At 34.4% G+C, this 18,793-nt stretch overlaps 1 protein-coding gene across 5 annotated transcripts in view; it reads right to left on the bottom strand.

Moving 5' to 3' along the window:
* The window catches only part of dom (domino helicase), a 122,915-nt gene that overhangs the window by 52,934 nt on the left and 51,188 nt on the right, over positions 1-18,793 (bottom strand). For all 5 annotated transcript variants that reach the window (XM_071590519.1, XM_071590518.1, XM_071590521.1 and 2 more), the window contains 9 exons: positions 17,858-18,171; positions 17,057-17,259; positions 16,783-16,952; positions 12,642-12,838; positions 11,289-11,403; positions 11,017-11,145; positions 9,082-9,306; positions 6,821-7,033; positions 5,018-5,053 (listed from right to left, as the gene is read on the bottom strand). In XM_071590519.1, coding sequence (XP_071446620.1) covers positions 5,018-5,053; positions 6,821-7,033; positions 9,082-9,306; positions 11,017-11,145; positions 11,289-11,403; positions 12,642-12,838; positions 16,783-16,952; positions 17,057-17,259; positions 17,858-18,171 — 1,602 coding nt within the window. The remainder of the gene's footprint in view (positions 1-5,017; positions 5,054-6,820; positions 7,034-9,081; positions 9,307-11,016; positions 11,146-11,288; positions 11,404-12,641; positions 12,839-16,782; positions 16,953-17,056; positions 17,260-17,857; positions 18,172-18,793) is intronic.

Raw genomic sequence — 18,793 nt, 5'->3', positions numbered from 1 at the left:
CCACCATATATGAAGTTTCATGTTATAAAAGGAAAGTACAAACAAAACAAAAACTAAAGAAAAGAACATTTAAAAATTGTTAATCTCTATTTCAATGTCTACTTCAATGTTTCCAGTTGGATGTTTCTGTGATGAAACCAGCCAGCAGGGATGCTGATTATTAACTTGTGGCTATGCACCATTTAAACCAATGTACCACATGCACTATTTCTCGCTGCAACTAAAAATGAATATCTGTCTTACAGGAGTTCATCTCTTTCAGCCCTTCCTGGAAATCCAACGGATAGTTGAACCCTCCTCGTCCTCCCAGATCTGTGCAAAGCATGACGTCACTTTACGGTCTGAGTGAAGTTGCACTTTTTGCTTGTTTGATATATTAATAGAAATGGAATTTGCTAAGTAATCATTTCCATACAGTTCAGTAAATGTCCTTAAATGGAGAGAATAAATAACATCAGTTTTTCACAGAAAGTGAATAGCTATAGTACAGTACTGATAAGGACAGAAGAGCATTTAGGGAAAATCTGCCACTTACCCCATCATTGAACAATGGCCGAGTGCAGGAAGGCATAATTGACAAACAGGCTATGCAGCGAAAATTCAAGGAAATGGATGTCACTTGACAAGTACCAGACTGGCAGTATTATCACTATTCACCAGCCACTTTTGATGATGGAGGAGCAGGTAGTACACTGGCTTATGTGGTACCCAATTTTGGTTAATTTACAGGTAATTATTATTAGCAGTAGTCTACCAGGGTTATCATAGGTTTTCAATGGGCTCTGCCAATACACAATAATGTGCTCACAAGCCTCAACTATCATGACAAAATATTCTAAAAATTCATACCGCAAAAGCTCTGTTTTTTAAGTCTACTTATTTTCAAATCCCTTAATTCTATCCAAACTGCCTACATTTATGACCCAATTCCTTCCATCTGGCTTTCTTACGGGTGATTTCAGGAAAAGGGAAAGATAAAATGAGCATGTATAACGATATCAACAAACCATACTCTCATTGAAAGATCGCTGTAGCATTGTCATCTAAGTTAGAATATAATGACCTCAAATTAAGTGAATAACAGCACTTTCACCACACATGAAAGTGAAAATTGTACTGTGAGAAAATTTAATTCATTTGGCAAATAAATTAATATTTGGCCCTTTCCATCTTTTGAGTTTGAATAGCAAAAATCAACAGATAATTTTTGTTTTTGGAAATTATATAATTCTGCAAGCAAAGTGAAGGTTGCTAAATACTTCTAGATAGGCATAGGACAGATGTAAAGAGTTCAATTTTTTGCTTTCTTCAAAAATTTAATTTGAAATATGAGAAAGAATAGATTTCCTTAAGAAAAAAGAAAATGTAACATGAACACATTCAACCAGAGATTTCAGTTAAAGGTTTAGTTCATTAATCAAATGTAATTTCCTCCATTCTTTCTACCAATCTTCAAGTCCTGACAGACAATTAAAAATAAGACTATCATGAAGTCTTTAAAAATGAGGAATTAGTTATTCGCCAGATGGAAGTGAAGATGAGATTTTGTATGAGGAAGTTGAAAACTTACTGAAATAACAGCAGACATAATTTTAGTGGCAGTGACAAAGAATTTCTGGGATTCTACGATGAATAAATGAGTATCCAGTACCTAATTTATAGCATAACAATTCCATTTTCTTCATATGAAGTGTTACCACTAAAAATACTTTGATCCCTTTGATTTGATGATAGAATTTTCCCTGAATTGTGACCTGAAAAATAATACTGTATCCCATGTGCCAGGAAATATGGTGTTTATTCTAGCCATTTTGTAGTCAGGAAGTGCAGATTTATCTCATTAATTTTGCAGTAACAGGTTTGTTACTGAATTATGCAGAGATACACTGCCTGACAGCTAATTGTCGTTAATGTTTTGATTAAATCTTACTAATATCACCACGAACAAGTACTGATGTGACAAGTACAGTATACACTGAGAATCTCTGTTAATATGATTAATATCAAAGGCACAATTTAACACCCTTATGAATTGTATGTTAAATAAATGAGTTCCAGTAAAACATACGCATAGCCATTTAATATTATGAATAACTTGACATAAGTAAGCATTGAAAATGTAAAACTGCACCGAATTTACATTTGTAACTGTCACTGCCTGCCTCTTTAATTTTTCAGCAAATGTCCTTTTCATGATTTATTTTCGGCATAGCAGTATTTTAGTTAGTTGGTGGCACAAACAATGCCATCAGTGTCTACATCTTTCACGTTATATTTTCAGCAGAGATAAGCCGCTGGAAAAGGATTTAATACCAGCAGCATAATTTTTCCTCTTTAAGGCAAAAGACAGCACATCAACAGCAGATAAAATGTTCTAATGGCCCTCAGACAATAAACTTTGATACTAGTAAATGTGTGGCTAGGTTGCCAAAATCTGATTCCAATCAAAAGAGGATATTTTAATAAAGGTCAACATTGTTTCTATAACAGAAATGAAACAACTGTTCTACAACCTATTTCTTTTGCAATACTTGCTGAATGGGTCACAAAAAGGAGGTGGATGCAGGGGATTATTGCAAAATTGAAAAGGGTCACCCAAATTTTTATCAATAATTAAATTTCCACTAAAAGGAAATTTGCAGCAAGAATGAAGTAACGATTTATTCCAATGTGTCTGTGATCCTTGGCCACAACAGTGGACAAAATTCAAGTATCACAAGGTTTTCAGCGAAATAATGAAGATATCAACCAGTTGCCAGAATCTGAGCGATTAAAGCATTTTACACAAGTTGATGCCATGAGTTTATTAAATCTGGAGTTTTCTTGCACACTACAAAAGTTGTCCATGTTTCATTTTTATTAATATCGCATTAGCAAACTTAAATGGAAGGTAATTTTGCACTGGAAACATGACCATAGTTGGGACAACATTCGTCACTTGAGAAATATTAAATGTCTATTTAAAAGCCAAAAATTAAAATTAAGAGAAACATTTAAATTTCAAGTCTTGGCATTAATAGATCATTTTATAATTCCATTAAAAGGTGGGATACATTAACAAGCCAATCATATCAGTGACAAATCAATCCTTCAACAATTCCTTGAAATATCAGAGAGATGCCGCACAGAGTATTAGCAAAGATTTGCTTTTAGTAAGCCTTAGCTCTCAATGGACTGAAGTTTCAGCTATTAACATCACATGGTTTCATTATCATAAGAGTTTAAAACTACAAGCTTTTGTTTATTCATAAAAATTGAAAAAATTGACTTTAGTGTAGTGATTAAACACTTCTATTTAAAAGGCTCAACAGTGAAAGAGATCAAAGCAGAGTTAGAGGAAGTTCATGGAACATTGTTCCTGTATTTGCAACTGTTCATGATTGGGTAAACGAGTTTAATCATGGCCATATATCCAAAAATGATGAAAATCATTTGGACATTCAGAGGAAATGACTTCCTCCAAAATGACTGATAAAACTCACGATATGGTTTTCGGTGATGGACAAATGAATGCTCACGAAATAGTTGAGGACACAGGCATTTCACAAGGTGGAGTGTATTGAAAGTGAAGTATTTTGCATGAAATTTTGGGTGAAAAATATTTCAGCAAGATAGGTGCCACATTTCCTCTCAGAGGAGAATAAACAATTGTTTTGTCAATTCAGAGGCTCATTTGGCACTTTTCCATCAAAATCCTCATGAGTTTCTGCATTGATACATGGACTGAGGACAAAACATGGATACACGACTACACTCAAAGACACAAAGGAACAGTTGAAACAGTGGGTTTCTAAGAGTGATCTTGCTCCAAATAAGGGGACCATAGTGAAATTAGCAAACAAAGTGATGGCCATGGTTTTTGGGATGCAGATAGAATCATCTAAATTGATTACTTGCAATAACGGACAAACAATCAATGAAGACAAATGATAAATGTAAAATATTATGCATAGTACATGCATCAGTTGAGCAAAGATACAAGTTGAACGCCCTCATCAGCAAAGAAAATATTCTCTTTTATCATGGTAATGCATAGGTGCACACCTGCTTAGTTTTGATGGCAAAAATGATGGAATTAATGTTCAAATTATTACAAAATCCAACATATTCACCAGATTTCGCTAGCAGTGATTTTTTTATTTCCAAACTTGAAAATATGGCTCAGTGGAAAACAAAATCATGCCAAACAAGGAGGTAATCACCAGCACAGATCCGTATTTTGAGGACCTTTGAGAAACTTTGAATATTAAGGATACCTAGAACCTATTGATTTTTACATAAAATGAACAAACTAATGCTCAGTGGAGCCCATGATTTTAACATGGAACCTCACCTTGGCATATAAAAAGGGGCAGTTTCTTACTATAACTCACAAGTCTTTTCATTTTTAAGTCATTCAATCTCTTGAATTATTTCTCAATAATTTAATTTTTTCTCCCTAAATGAAGGATTCAATGAGATTTTAAATGTGAATAAGTATTTCATATAACTATTAAATGATGTTCAACATGCCAATTGTCCAAATAGATTATTGTAACTAAGCCCATTAGAAATATTATTAAAAGCAAAAGGAGTCTCATCTAGAAATGTTTTCATTGCTAATTAAGACATTGGTTGCCACATATTACACTGTTAAGTGTTCCCAGAATCACACTGTTACTTCTAAATTATTTCAATAACTTCCTCACATAGCAGCCGCTGCGTTAATTAAAATAATATGCTAGAACCATTTATTAATCAACACCAATGTTGATGTCACGTAAATCTTCATAACGATTAGATGAAAGCACAATATTTTGCATACTGCTTTGCATATGTCTCTCAATTTTACTTATACGAAGTAATATTTTGTATGAACTTTGGAGCATTAGAGCATTATTATGAAAAATCATCACCAAACAAGACTGAGGTTGAACTTAATTTACTGACTAGGCAACAGCAAGTGTTGTTGCCATGCTGTATGAAAAAATAGGTTCACTGACCTCAAAACTAAAACAAAATAATATTGATTACTTACAGGCATCTGTTCTCTGCTATCCTGAGAAACCCAAACCTGCAAGCATATAAAATATGAACAGTTGAGGTTAATATTAAAACTCCCCAAAATAAAACTCAAGTGAAAAATGGCCCACCAAAAAAATTGATGATCTAATTCAGCACTAGATTTTTAAAGTTTACTCTTTGATGGCTGTGGTAATTCATGGTGACCCTTTGCTCGCTGTGCATGTTTATATCTTGGTCGTCTCCAAGTTTGGAATGGCAAGGCAAAGGCAGGGTTTTGGTGCCAGTTATCCTGAAAAGGCGGATGGCCATTTCAACCAAATTCTATTCAAAGCATAAATTTGGTAGAATACAGATGACTAGCCTGTGCCATACCAAACTAGTTTGGACAGCCAATTGAAATACAAGCAAGCACAATGAGCTAAGTTTGACACCAAAACGCAGCTCAACCTTTGTAGACACTTGGAAACGTACCAAGAAATAAAAATGCATGAGTAAGCAAGGAAAAAATTTATTTCCTTATTTAAACCATTTTGCCTACCTCACCTCTATCACAAGATAAAAATAGAGGTGGATATCATTTTAACAATGGCTTTGTCTCTAAATAGGTCACACACAATGTGGCCACAGCAATCATTCAAATGCACAATCATACAAACACACACACAATATATATTACATTCTTTGAAAATATGGAAATTATCGAATTCCAAATTTGACTCTAGAAGCCAGATTTCATCAATTGGCAACAACCCAGCTCACTCACAATTTGGGCAATGTTTTTAACGAACATACTCACATCACAAATAAAAACATGACTCAATCACGCAACAGGACCATTACCTTCCACACCCCCCTCAGATCTACGCTTCACTCTTAAAATGCCAGGTTTTGAATCAACTGATAACATTTCAGTCCTAGAAGAGTCGGAGATTACAGGCACCCCAGAATCCCAATCACTCTCTTTAACTGTTGACACCTCCAAGGTGTCTTCTATACTACTAGAAGCTCTCCTTCGGCCATATAACTTTAAGTGCTTTGACTTTATCACTATTTTAGGAATTCTAGGCATGTTTTGGGTGTCTTCTCGAGTAGGAAATATTATAGGAGAGGAGGAAGAATTTAAAGTGGACTCCAATCTGCTCCTCCCAGGGTCCTCAATAGGTGATGGAGAGCCACTTGTCCCTAAACCTCGACGAGTGGGTGGTCGACCAGGACCCCTACGGATACCACGTCCACCTCTCCAACCTCTCCTCCCACCACGACCAAACCTTGGAGTACCGAGTTGAGGTGGATTATTGCATGGGGATGATAGCATTGATGAGGTGTCAGGGGAGGCACCAGACATGAGTCTACTGTCTTCAGAGGCCACTGATGACTGAGAAACTTCACTCTGATCCCTGGGTTTAACGGGGGTTATGCCTCCCCTTGCTGGTGACACTGGCTTCACACCCGGTAGTATTGGGCTCACATCTAATGTCCACAAATTTATCTTAACTGTTCCACGTGATCGCGTCCTTGGGCTATCCCGACTCACATGATTTTTCATCCAAGATGATGAGTTTGCCCAATCACAACCATTTTTCAAGTCACCCTGTGAGTCAGCATCATCCATCTCTCTGTCTCCACTACTATGACTATCACTTGAATTACCACTTGAAGATGACCTCGACTCCTCATCACTATCACTGGAATTACTCGCAGCACCATTTGCACCATGCCCAACATTCCCACCATCCTGTCCCCTCCCTCTACCACCCCTGCCCCTCCTACCACCCCTGCCCCTCCCCCTAGTTCCACCCCTTGCTTTTTTAATGACCTGATTATCAGCATCTTCACGGGAGAATGTGATCATCTCATCATCTGTGGAACATGCCCGCCGTTCCTCTTCTTCCTGCAGAGCACGCAACCTTCCCAGCTCCCACTCTCTCTTCTGCTGTTCAATCTCAGCTTCAGCTGCAGCCAACTGCTCCGCTGACCATGCATCTGACTCTTCTAAATACTTCATGGCATACCTTTCCAACGGTGTTAGCTGGAATATAAACAAAACCAATTTTCTATTAATTTCAAGACTTTTATTTTTCACAGTTGTGGATAGTAAGGAACGGCCAAACAACAACAATTATTTCATTAAACCACAAAAACAAGCCTGTTATCTTCTAAAGCCAAATTCTTTTCTAAATCTCTTCTAAATTTTCCTTTATCTTTTTTCTAATTAAATAGAACCTAACAGGAATAACTGGAAAATACAAATTATTAGGTAGCCGACCATTTAAGGTAAGTTTTGAATGGGCACAATGAACAACAATATATTTCTTTGCATCTCCTAACAAAAGAAAACATCACACCCAAAACCACAATAAACCTTTCAAGATAGCACTCATCCTTCCTCCAATCCAACAATCTTTCCCTTTTCCTATCCTACCCTTTTCTCACTTGGCTAGCATGCTACCCTATATCATAGTGTTCATGAATAAATTAAAAAACTATTTCTACCTTTAATTTAATGAGTTTTTAAATATAAATAAGCGATCGATGGTGGAATTTATCAATAGGATGGATAAATAATCAAAAGCTAAGTTTTATTTTGGGAAAGAATAATTACTGGTGATGAGAGGAATTATGGATGACTTCAGTAATTATTATGACTACATTTAAAGGAAGTCCAATTAAAATTGTTTCCTCATTCCCCACACTTGGGCTAGAAGTTTCTTATAAGCCCCTCTTTTCCTAATTTCAACCAGCATTCCTTGGCTTTAGATTCCATTTTTTTCCTCAAATAATCCATGTAAAGACTAGTGCTACGTGTAGTTATGTGAACAGTTAGATAATTTCCACACAGCCTTTGCCCGTAGGCATTTGGAATGATCCTCTGTAGAAGAAAAACAATTAATTAAAAAACGAATTTTCTTTCCTAATGTACCACCACTTGTTACATGTATTCCTAATCTCTTTTAAAGAATCTCCACTCAATGAAAACTTGAACAAAATGATTTTTCATCGCATCTAATTAAGATTTTTAAACTTCTCTTTTACAAAAATTAATATAATTTCTTCAGCTGTCTACAGAATTGGTGCTTTGCTAGTTTTCAATCTCACATGTCTTACTGATTGGCTATTAAAATTGTTAATGACACTCAGTTACCATTATTCAAGGTCTAACATAACTGAAGCAATTTCAAAACTAATTAATTCACCCATATAATTAATTATTAATATATTTAATTCATGATAAAATAAACATTATACCCCTAAAGTTACTGAAAGGCTACGGGTCTTACATTTTCAACTTTACAGACTCCTACATATATATTCTAGTTCCATTGAGGCACAGCCATAAATTACTACAAGACCCTAATAAATTTAATTGACAACTATAAAGAGTAAGCAAATAATCCAAGAGAGCACAGCACTAAAGAAACAGGATTAATCGAGAAATAAATTAATAATAGCAAGAAACATACAGTCCCACAAGAAATCAATTATATTTTAGAACTTTCACGAAGATTGTAGCCAAATTAAAATGGTTCTGATGGATAAGGATTCCAACTACTCGCCCATTCTTCTATCAAAAAGTTGTAGAAATATAGGCACAATTCTTGGCAAAAAAATGAGTTTTTTATGATGCCTGATTGAGATGTTTTAAAGCCACCATAACATATTTTATAACAGTTATCAGTGCCAGTTGTTTGCATTGCCTTGTAATAACGCAGACAATTCAGATGTTCAGTCTACATAATTACCCACCATAGATCACAACACTGAAAATTGTATTTGACCCACAATACTGCTTTAATATAGTCTTTTACTAGAAAGGACATTGACCCTAGAATATATCCAGCAGAACTAGAAACTCAAAATTAAAAAAGCTAAGCATACCATTCGTAAACAATATTCTTATGTTTCAGGATGATAAAAAATAACTAAATATAATAACCCTTAAAACAACATGCGATAACTCCAACTTTTTAAGGTTACTATATATAAACAAATTTAAGGATAGATCTATACATAAGTTTTTAGGGGGAAGTTTTATTGGGCATACATGTAATACTTAAAGCCATTTTTCAAGATACCTACTTGAGATATTATATTTTGTATTTCCATTTCAGCCTTGCTCATCTCCTCCCCTTGCTCAATCTGGGCTGCACCTTCTTCTAATGGAATGCTCTCATCAAATTCTGCAAGATCTGCTGCAGCTTCAGCCTTTGCTGTTCGGGCAGCTTGTACATCCGTTTCATCTTCTGCTGCAGCTAAGGCTGATTCCAAGGCACCAAGGGCAAGCTTTTCATCCTTGCCAACATGCTGGAACAGCAAAATGAAATTAATTTTATAGATTTCAATCAGAATTAACAATAATAAGAAACTTGAGCAAAATTTTTTGAGCAATGTTATGCCATTATTATGATATTCATTCTAGTTGATTTTCTTTAAGCATTAACATAAAACCTAATTTCAATGAAGAGCTATGTTATATACTTGCAGAATTTTACCCATTAAACCCCATTAATAATGGCCGAAGGAACTTCTACAAGGGGCATAGAAAAAAGTCTTGGGAATAACCTGCTTACCAGCTTTTTCGTAAAACTTAATTCTTGCTAGGAATAATGACCAAATTTTTACAGAAAATTACCCAGTTTTACCACATATATACATAAGATTTAATTATATATTAGTTCAATAAACTCTTAATTATCCATGTTAATGATAATCTCCATGATGAAGCACGAATAATCGAAAAACATGGGTAACCCATATACGTGAAAAATATGATCATGATATAAACAGTAACTCTCCTTTTCCATTCATTGTTATTAATTAGTTTTTTTTGCAATTGATAGTTAATTTATTCAGCCATTTAGCCAGCCAGAGTGTTTCGGCCATTTAGACAAGGGAGATATTATAAATTTCAAGAACTATAAAAAAAAAGGAATATGAGAATGCATTTTCATTATAAAGCTGAACTTATCACATAACCAGGAAGAAATGAAAAAAAGGAATGATTGGCCACAGAAAAATATCATACAATGATTGATGATTTAGATTCATATTCACCATATGATACTCATGAAAATAATGCAGTGTAGATAGTTACTTAGTTATTTGAGTACAGCTATGTATTTACTAGCCTTAAATGAGAATATGTATTCTCATGGCTAATGAATGCAATGGCAATGATAATGGAAAAGTATGAATAGTACAAAAATATTAAAACAACAAATTCTATTTACAACTTTTACATATGTGAAATTAAAAACTTTTAAGAATAATGAGGCATAAAAAACTTGTATTTTAAACAGTATATCAAATTTTCAGAGCATTTAGTTATCTTCAAGACTGCAATTTTATTTATTAACATTTCAAGGGGCTGGAAATAGAGTAGCATAGATAATTGAGAGTTTACTATATATTTCAATACAACCCATTTGTGAAAAAAATTGCAGTAAACATCTTTCAATGGATCATGCAATGAAAAACAGCAATTGATATCAAATGACATTTACAATCCAATTGTCTTCTTCTGTTGACCATTGTGAGTGTTCACAAGCAATTTATTTCATGGTTTCATCTGAAAACTGAGGTACACTCACTAGCCTAACTATTAATCCATTATTTGCATTCAACTCCTGGTGCTCATTTGTTTAAATGAGTGCCCTAAATTACCAATGCAGTGACGCTCTTTAACAGTTAATTCATCCAGAAAATGTCCGTGTACACTGAGAACCATGCAACTCAAAACATTTTTACCCCATTACATGCTTATTTTTTGGTGATTGTGATTTTAAACCCGTGCAAGCAGAGAAAACCAGATTCTAACATTAAGGTTCAGGCCAATGTGACATAGATGATTAGCACATTTAAAATGCTCTCCCTAGGTTACCTAGGAAACTAAATTCAATATTGAAATTTAATTCTGTTAGCAATAGTTTATAATCCCAAGAAATCCCTGAATGTTCATAATCAACAGGGCAAACATTGAGAGACATTATTTGAATGGCTGGTTTTGTTACTTACGGATCCATCTTCCTTGTTATCAATTTGGACTTTCTTTTCCTTGAGGGCATCTCTTTCCAGGACCTCTGCCATTCGCTTAGAAGCATCATTTTCACCAACATCAACATTGAAAAGGTCTTGAATAGTTGTCTGCAAGAAATATTATTTCCCAATATAAGACAAGTTCACTGGACCAAAATTAAATAGACTTCAGCTTAATCAAAACAAGTACTGTCTAGAAAACAATATGAAACTTCTTGTCATTGAAAAAGAGAAAAATTAGAGATACATACGCTTTTGAAATATGCAGTGGTAAAATTACCCCCCTCAATAGCCAAGTCACCCAACATCCGCTTTTGATTGGCCTTCTTGAGAATATTCTCTTCCACAGTCATTTCACTCACAAGCCTGAAAGTAAAGGTGTAAATAAATGCAAAGTATTGCTTTTGCTTTTACATCAAAGAACATTATGCCCCATCAGATTAATTTAAAGATGGTCATGATTGCTAGGCGACTTTTCAATAGTAAAGTGAACCAAAAGCTTCTTAAAAACCTACATCATAAACTTGATTCCCCAAACAGGAGATCCCTGAGTTACATGATAAATGCATTCAAACTCCAACTGCAGAAGTAAAAATTTGCATTCGCCTAAAATACTCCAATAACAATGGTAGATGCACAGAAATGCAGAAAATGGTTGGTAGCAAAGCTCATGCAGAACACAAATTCAAGCACTCCATGTATAGTTATTGGCACAATTCTGTAATCACAGAATGTTATATAATGAGGGCCGCTATACAATCATGAACTCACATTCATCTCCTCCCACATTCTCTGACATTCACATTTATTCTTCCTGGGACAGTGATGGCACTGTAACAACCCACCCTCTGTGTCAGATGCCAAGAGATTATGACAAACATTTGGTCTTCTGTCAAATCTGCATAATCAAAAAGTTATCTAGCCCATAGAAATTTTACTGGCCATTGCTCAATGATGAGGCAATTGGAATATGCTTCCTTCAATCCTCTATCATGCCCCATAACCTTGGACAACAAACAAAAAACCTCTCCTCCCCCTGGTCTCATTCTATGCCCAATGGCTCAGGTAGCAAAGACAAGGCAAACTCATCTACACTGTGAACTTGGGAAAAGTGCAGAGAGAGAGAGAGAGAGAAGGGAGAAAATTAAACTCATGAGATGCTCACCCTTTAACAGAAGTGATATCTGAGAAGAAGTAGGCATGGTAAAAATTAATACACACAGAAGTCTTTTAATTCCTCTTCAAGATACCCGGTAAAAGTGAGTTTGAAAATTTTGTCAATAAGATTTCTCATGATACCCATGAACTTGGATGATACCCGTCACGAATGTTTTCAAAAACCAATTTTGTTTGTTTTTCAACTACTTCCCAGGATACAGGGATCTTTTTATGGAGTATACATGTGAATACAACAAATATATTTAAATTATATTGTTTAATTGGGTGGGAATTAGGAAACTACTTGAGCAAAATAGCATTTCCTTAGGGCCTGCAATCCTAGATTTATTAGACATGCCAAAATGTTTTGTAGATTTATGTAACGTGTAAACATTTAAAAATTATTGCCATCCTAACTTGTGGACCAGAAAATATATACCACCTACCTGTAAATGTGGACATCTCTGGTCTGACCTATTCGATGGCATCTATCTTGAGCTTGAGCATCCATGGTAGGATTCCAGTCACTATCATAAAAAATCACAGTGTCTGCCCCAGTTAGATTCACCCCAATACCCCCAGATCGAGTAGATAAGATGAAGACAAATATTCTTTTGTCAGCATTGAAGCGCTCCATCAATAGCTGTAAAAAAATGTTAGCCCATTAGAAATGAACAGCATAACAAGTTTTCACATGATCCATGCACAATCATCTTAGTAAAGCACCTCATGACTCAACATTGCAGAGGAAGAAAACTTAATTAATAAATTTGGTTTTGAAGCAACAAAAGAAATTTTCAACTAAAATCCTTAACTTATGGGCAAATTTAAGTCGAGAAATAAGCAAAAAAGTATTTTTTGCTATACATTCATAAATTTATATTTAAGGTATCTCAGAGATTAGAGGTATGGCTTTGGCTGTTCATTATGAATATTATCTACTGTACATAAACATCTTTTGATTGCCCTTCAGTTATAGTCTACTCTATTTCTTTTTTATTTCCGCCTGCATTCATGCTGTTCCAAAAAGCCTTTTCTCTTTCATCCTCAACTCTGCTTCCTTTTTAACCTCCCTCCCTTCCATCATGCCTTAAACATCAAACTACCTTTTAATATTTCCTCCATCCACTTTTTATGATTTCACCCATCAATTTCCTCTTGAACTGACGATTTGAAAACTCCCTTGCTTGTTTCCCTTTCTATCCAAATTATTTGCTCCATTCTACCTCATACCCAAATTCAAAAAACTTCAATTTAAACTATCATCTTGCCTCGACAATTACAATTTCCTTTCACACACCTCTCTGCACCATATTACAGTCTCTCCAAACATTTTCTTTATATCTTTACTAAATTGAACCGTCATTCAATTTCACAAATCTTTTTTGCAAATGAATCTTTCATAAACCATGAAAACTTGACTCCATGTATTATGGAAAACAGTTCTTATTTCCTGCATGAGAAAACAGTTAAAAACTCCTAAAACCGGTAATCAAAAAACTTAAATTGCAAAATGCCACTCCTATTAGGAGCAAACATAATTTATGACGACTCAGTTCACAGTTACTGTCGTGGCATATCCCGCAGCTTCTTTGTAATTGTATAAGGTAAAACAATCTTTTATCAAAATTTGGGCTTAACCTCGTGGACTATGGCTCTGCACAAACAATTATCTGTGAGTGTATATAAGGTATATCAGCATAATATCTTGTTCCTCTAAAGCCCCTAAAACTTCAAGAGTTTAAAAGGAATGACAGGACATCAAGAGATCCAGGTTAGAATCCTGGTCAAGATGAATGGATTTTACACTATGAAAAATTGTTCCTCAAGAGGTACCACTTTAAAATTATAGAGCAAGAAAATACTTGCCCTTGGGAGAAATAAAATCTTAAGTAAGACAGCAATTCTTCTTGCCACACACAGAATTATCAGCTGTGCTGAGCACACTGAGGAATGAATGGGCAAGCATAATTGCACCCACTACTACTATCTGAAGCGCAAATTATCAGTAGACACCCAAGCTCAACAAGGAAATGAATTCTTTGACTCAAAAGAACAGTAGAATATGGTCTACTTGACACAGCCTACCTCCCTACCAGAACCTCTTCATCTCATAGATCCAACATGAAGATCACAAATATTTAGTATACATGGCTTAATATCACTTAAACTTCTAGTGTCTCATTGATGATGTGCTGAGCATTCGGTCAATGTTTTCAAATTAATATATATTTACAGCTACATAAGGCACTGGCTATGACTTTTTTAGAGAGGGAAACTAAAATAATATTTCTCAAATACCATTAAAGAAGCATTAGAAGTTTAAGTACAGAAAGTATTTCCTTAAAAGGTGTCCAGATTTCAGATCATAACCTTCTTAATTATTGGTCACACTTGAATATTTGGAGTTAGATTCAATCAAAGTAAAACTTGGTGACAGTTTTATTGAGAGCCTTGGATTTAAGGCAATCAAACAATTTTTACAAACCATGCACTGAACTATCCAACCAAAAGGTCTTCTATAAGTTGTCACAGGACTTTAGTCATAAATATATATATCCAGAGATGTGAAAATAATTTCTCCAAATATTCTAAGTTGGACTTTGAATGAATATAACTATCAATGCATTACCTACTAGAAACATGGTTAAATATTATTACTGGATTGTGTAAGCAACAAGCTAGAGGAAGTCAAATATATCACATGAGATCAGCCTGCTTATTGCTAATTTTTTCTAGCATCACTGCAAAAGTGAGAACACTATGACAGTGATCCACCGATTAGGTGATGCAGAAATTCAATTACTTCCTAGTAAGTCGTAATCTTTAGAAATGAGAAAAATGCCTGTCAATATAAATATCTCACAAATATAGTTTACACAAAATAGTTTGGTGTTTTTGTAATGTCATTTTGAGACAATAATATATAAAATGGCATGGTTCAAATTTAAGATTTTGTTAATAATATGATCAAATGAATTATATATAAAGGTGTTCCTCATTTTGCAGAATAAGTTTCCTCAAAACTAAAGCGAGTTCAACTAAATAATTTCCAAGTTCCTCACAACCTGCTACATACTGACATAGATTTTGATGCACGTATTGAATGGTTTCTCAGGACCATGGAATTAGGGTTACGACCTGGTATAATTTACTTAATCATTAATTTAAAATAATTTCACATTCCCAAGCATGTTTTCATTCCATGGCTTGTGAGAAGTAGTTTATTTGGACACATGGCATGCCATGCAGTGAGGAGGCAAAAAGATGACAGGAATAGTATCGAACAACATGAACATGAAATTTAATTAAGTTTAAAATAATATCATTGATGCAACATTTTACCTTGCCTTCATTAATCTGATGAAATAATAAGGAGAACTGAGGACACAGCTCTACTTAGCAGCAATGAGATCATACTCCCATGACATTGATAGCGCTGTCATACAAATTGATTAAATAGGACTTCTACACTTTCTATCTAGTCTACAATCCCAAATAGCCCATAAAAATTCACCATGGGTGAATTCAAGCAGCAATATTACTTGAGCATTCTACAGTATATAATTAGGACACACGTTATCTCCTCAGCACAAAATGCTTGTCTTGAGTAGTTAAGTTTCAAAGATATAATACATCACTTAAGGGGTGCAGTTGCATAATTTAGGGATTTACAGATATGATATAAAGTCATAGCAAAATAAGTTATGTTCCTAATGAATAATGGAGGTAATTTTAAAGCCGTCTAAGCAATTTTCCACTGAGTGATTTGCAGTTAAGAGGTCTCCTATCAACCTGGTTACTATTAGACAAAACAGTAAGCCAATTTTTTGCTTATACCTTACTGTTTCTACAGTACAAAAAATTTGTGCAAGTTCAACATATAGAAAAGGGTTATTCCCCAAAAACTACCAGTTTGCAGACACTTTTTGATTTTTAATCGATTCTGTAAAATTATTCAAAGTTTTCTTTACCGCAAGACACATGCCAAAATGGTTAAATATACCAAATATGTAAGTTTTCATTCAAATATACATACCATGGCTACTGGCACTAGATATTTAGGCTGGTAGATAGTTACTGGTATTTATTGTAAAATATTTAAAGACTTTTTAAAAGGACTTTGGGCAACTTGTACATCATTTAACTCCGTCTGAATGTAAATTGACTGACACAATACTTCCAAATGCCAGAACTCAAGCTTCTTGGTTTTTTCAATGAAAAGGAACACTATATTGAGTATTGTAAGCAACTTTATATATTCTCAAGATTTTTTTCAATGCAGCTATTATTTGTGACATGTTTACTTTATTACAAGAACATAAGAAACTGGGCTTGACCCTCAACGGCTTAGAAAACCCCAAGCTTCAACTAAATTGCATAATTTTTCAGAAATTAAATCTTCCTAGCACATACAGAATATAGAAAGGAACTAACCTCTCAACTATTGGGTGAATTTCACATGCCTTAGGATTTAGTATTACTTGAGCTCTAACTTCATCCTATAAATTAACCCAAAGGTTCATCGCTGAAAATTTTTCAAAAAGCTACAACTTTCTGTACATTTATTTACATATAGGAAATTACCTGTCTCTGATCCACACGAGTGGTGCCATCCAACCTTAAATACACAATACCATGGTAATTAAGAAATGCTTCCAAAACATCCAACATTCTGGTCATTTGTGTAAAAATTAATGCTCTGTGGTGGCCTGCTTTCAATTGCCGAAGGAGTCGGTCTAGCACCTGCAGTTTACCTAAAGTAAAAATAACCACAATTGGATCAGCATTTTAAACTTTACTTATATTTTCAAATAAAAAAATTACACAATTTAAATATCATACACTTTAAGTAACTTACCACAGTCATATTGAATAAGTCTTGGATCAGGGAATTGGGTAACCATTGCACTAGCTACAGGATGGAGAATGTCACAGCGAGAAGTAAGTTGATGGTGGAGCAAGGCTTCATTCCTCTGCTCCTCCCAGAGATGAGATGGGTGAGGATGAGAAACATGTAGCTTTGGCATTGGGGCAGCGGCTGATGGCACACACATCACAAATCTGTGCATAGTTAAAACAATCAAATTAACACCTTGAATTTATCGTTTCTGATAAAATAGAATCACAATTGACAATTTTACATGATTTCTTCAGAAAAAAATCAATTCTATTAAATATAGGTTCAAGCTTACTTCAATAAATAAGTATGATCAGAGTTTCAAGAATCAAACATATCTAAAATAATGATTTAACCTCACACTTGTCTTTAGGGAAGTTGTATCTTTATTTTAGGCCAAGAAAACCTCAACAATGTCATTCAATCAAGTTAACACAATACCTCATTAGGATTTTCATGACTCACTTCCATTATCAAGGACTATACAAAAAGAAGTTATTTATAATACCTCACTGAACTACCACTTAACAAGATTTAATTACCTTGCTGAATGGAAGAATAAAATGTACTAACTTTAAAACACCTGAAGGGAAATAGCAATATACAACACTGAAAGAATTGCTATGAGTTTTTCATGCAAAATAAGTAATACTCTCCTATTTCTCATTTATTATTTGAGTACAAAGCACATCAATTGAAACTTGGTTTTCGGTTTGGCTGCAATCAGAAAAAAAGCAATAAGTAAGAGAAAGAAGCACTCACCTGGTAAAGATAGGTATCAACTTTTCCACCAGCTGACCTGGAGTGTGCAGGGTATTCTTGAGCGCATGGGAGCTCCCCCAAGGGAATTTACGCAATAAGATGTCTTCTTCCTTTAAGGCATTCTGACAGTGTGTGTACCCTTCACCTTTCCACCTACTAACTGATTTTCCTTTGGATTCCAATTGCATCAACTTTACAGCATCCACCAGGTCAGCACCATAAATGGGATATGCTTCACAACGACGACCATTGAAGCGGGTAATTCTAGATAATTTTTCCTTCCTCTCCTTTTGGAGTTTTTCTTCAAGGTCAGGCTGTAAAAAAATAAAAATTATGAAAAACAAGAAATGAAAAATACTTAATCCATTTCTTTAATTCGTATAGTAAAACTTGATAAATATGACTAAAAAACCTTGCAAAATATTCCACTGACTATATCATGGTGCTCACTAGATTCAATTACTGTTGAAAATAGAGGCATCACAATGGGTAAATCACAATTGAGCAACAATAGTTCCCATCTCAATGAGGCCTTTACCTTCTTAGTAACAAAGTGGGCATCAAACTTGTGCATAAATTAAACCACTGCATAAGCTGAGGTTTTGTAAAAAAATTTTGAATTACAATTCTACACATGGTTACATTATGCATGAACCTCAAAATCAAGATTTACAGTGGAAGAAAACACAAAAAATATTAAAATAAAATAATAATCTAAAAAGTCATTAAAAACCAGAAAAAACGATCATGGAATCAGAATTAAAAAGTTACCAATACTTTCATACCCTGAAAGGAAGTTGACATATCGATGAATATACATTTTATTAGTGCCATACTTTTTAATTGAAGTTATATTAAAGTATTTTTTTGAAAATAAATATTCAATTTAACAAAAGTGATGAAAAATATACCCTTCCCCAGCTCAAATGAATTCTC

This window comes from Hetaerina americana, unplaced genomic scaffold (assembly GCF_022747635.1).
Source record: "Hetaerina americana unplaced genomic scaffold, ioHetAmer1.1.p SCAF_4, whole genome shotgun sequence".
In the NCBI taxonomy this organism is placed as follows: domain Eukaryota; kingdom Metazoa; phylum Arthropoda; class Insecta; order Odonata; family Calopterygidae; genus Hetaerina; species Hetaerina americana.
The sequence above is the reverse complement of the archived record's forward strand: the minus strand, read 5'-3'. Positions and strand labels throughout refer to the sequence as shown.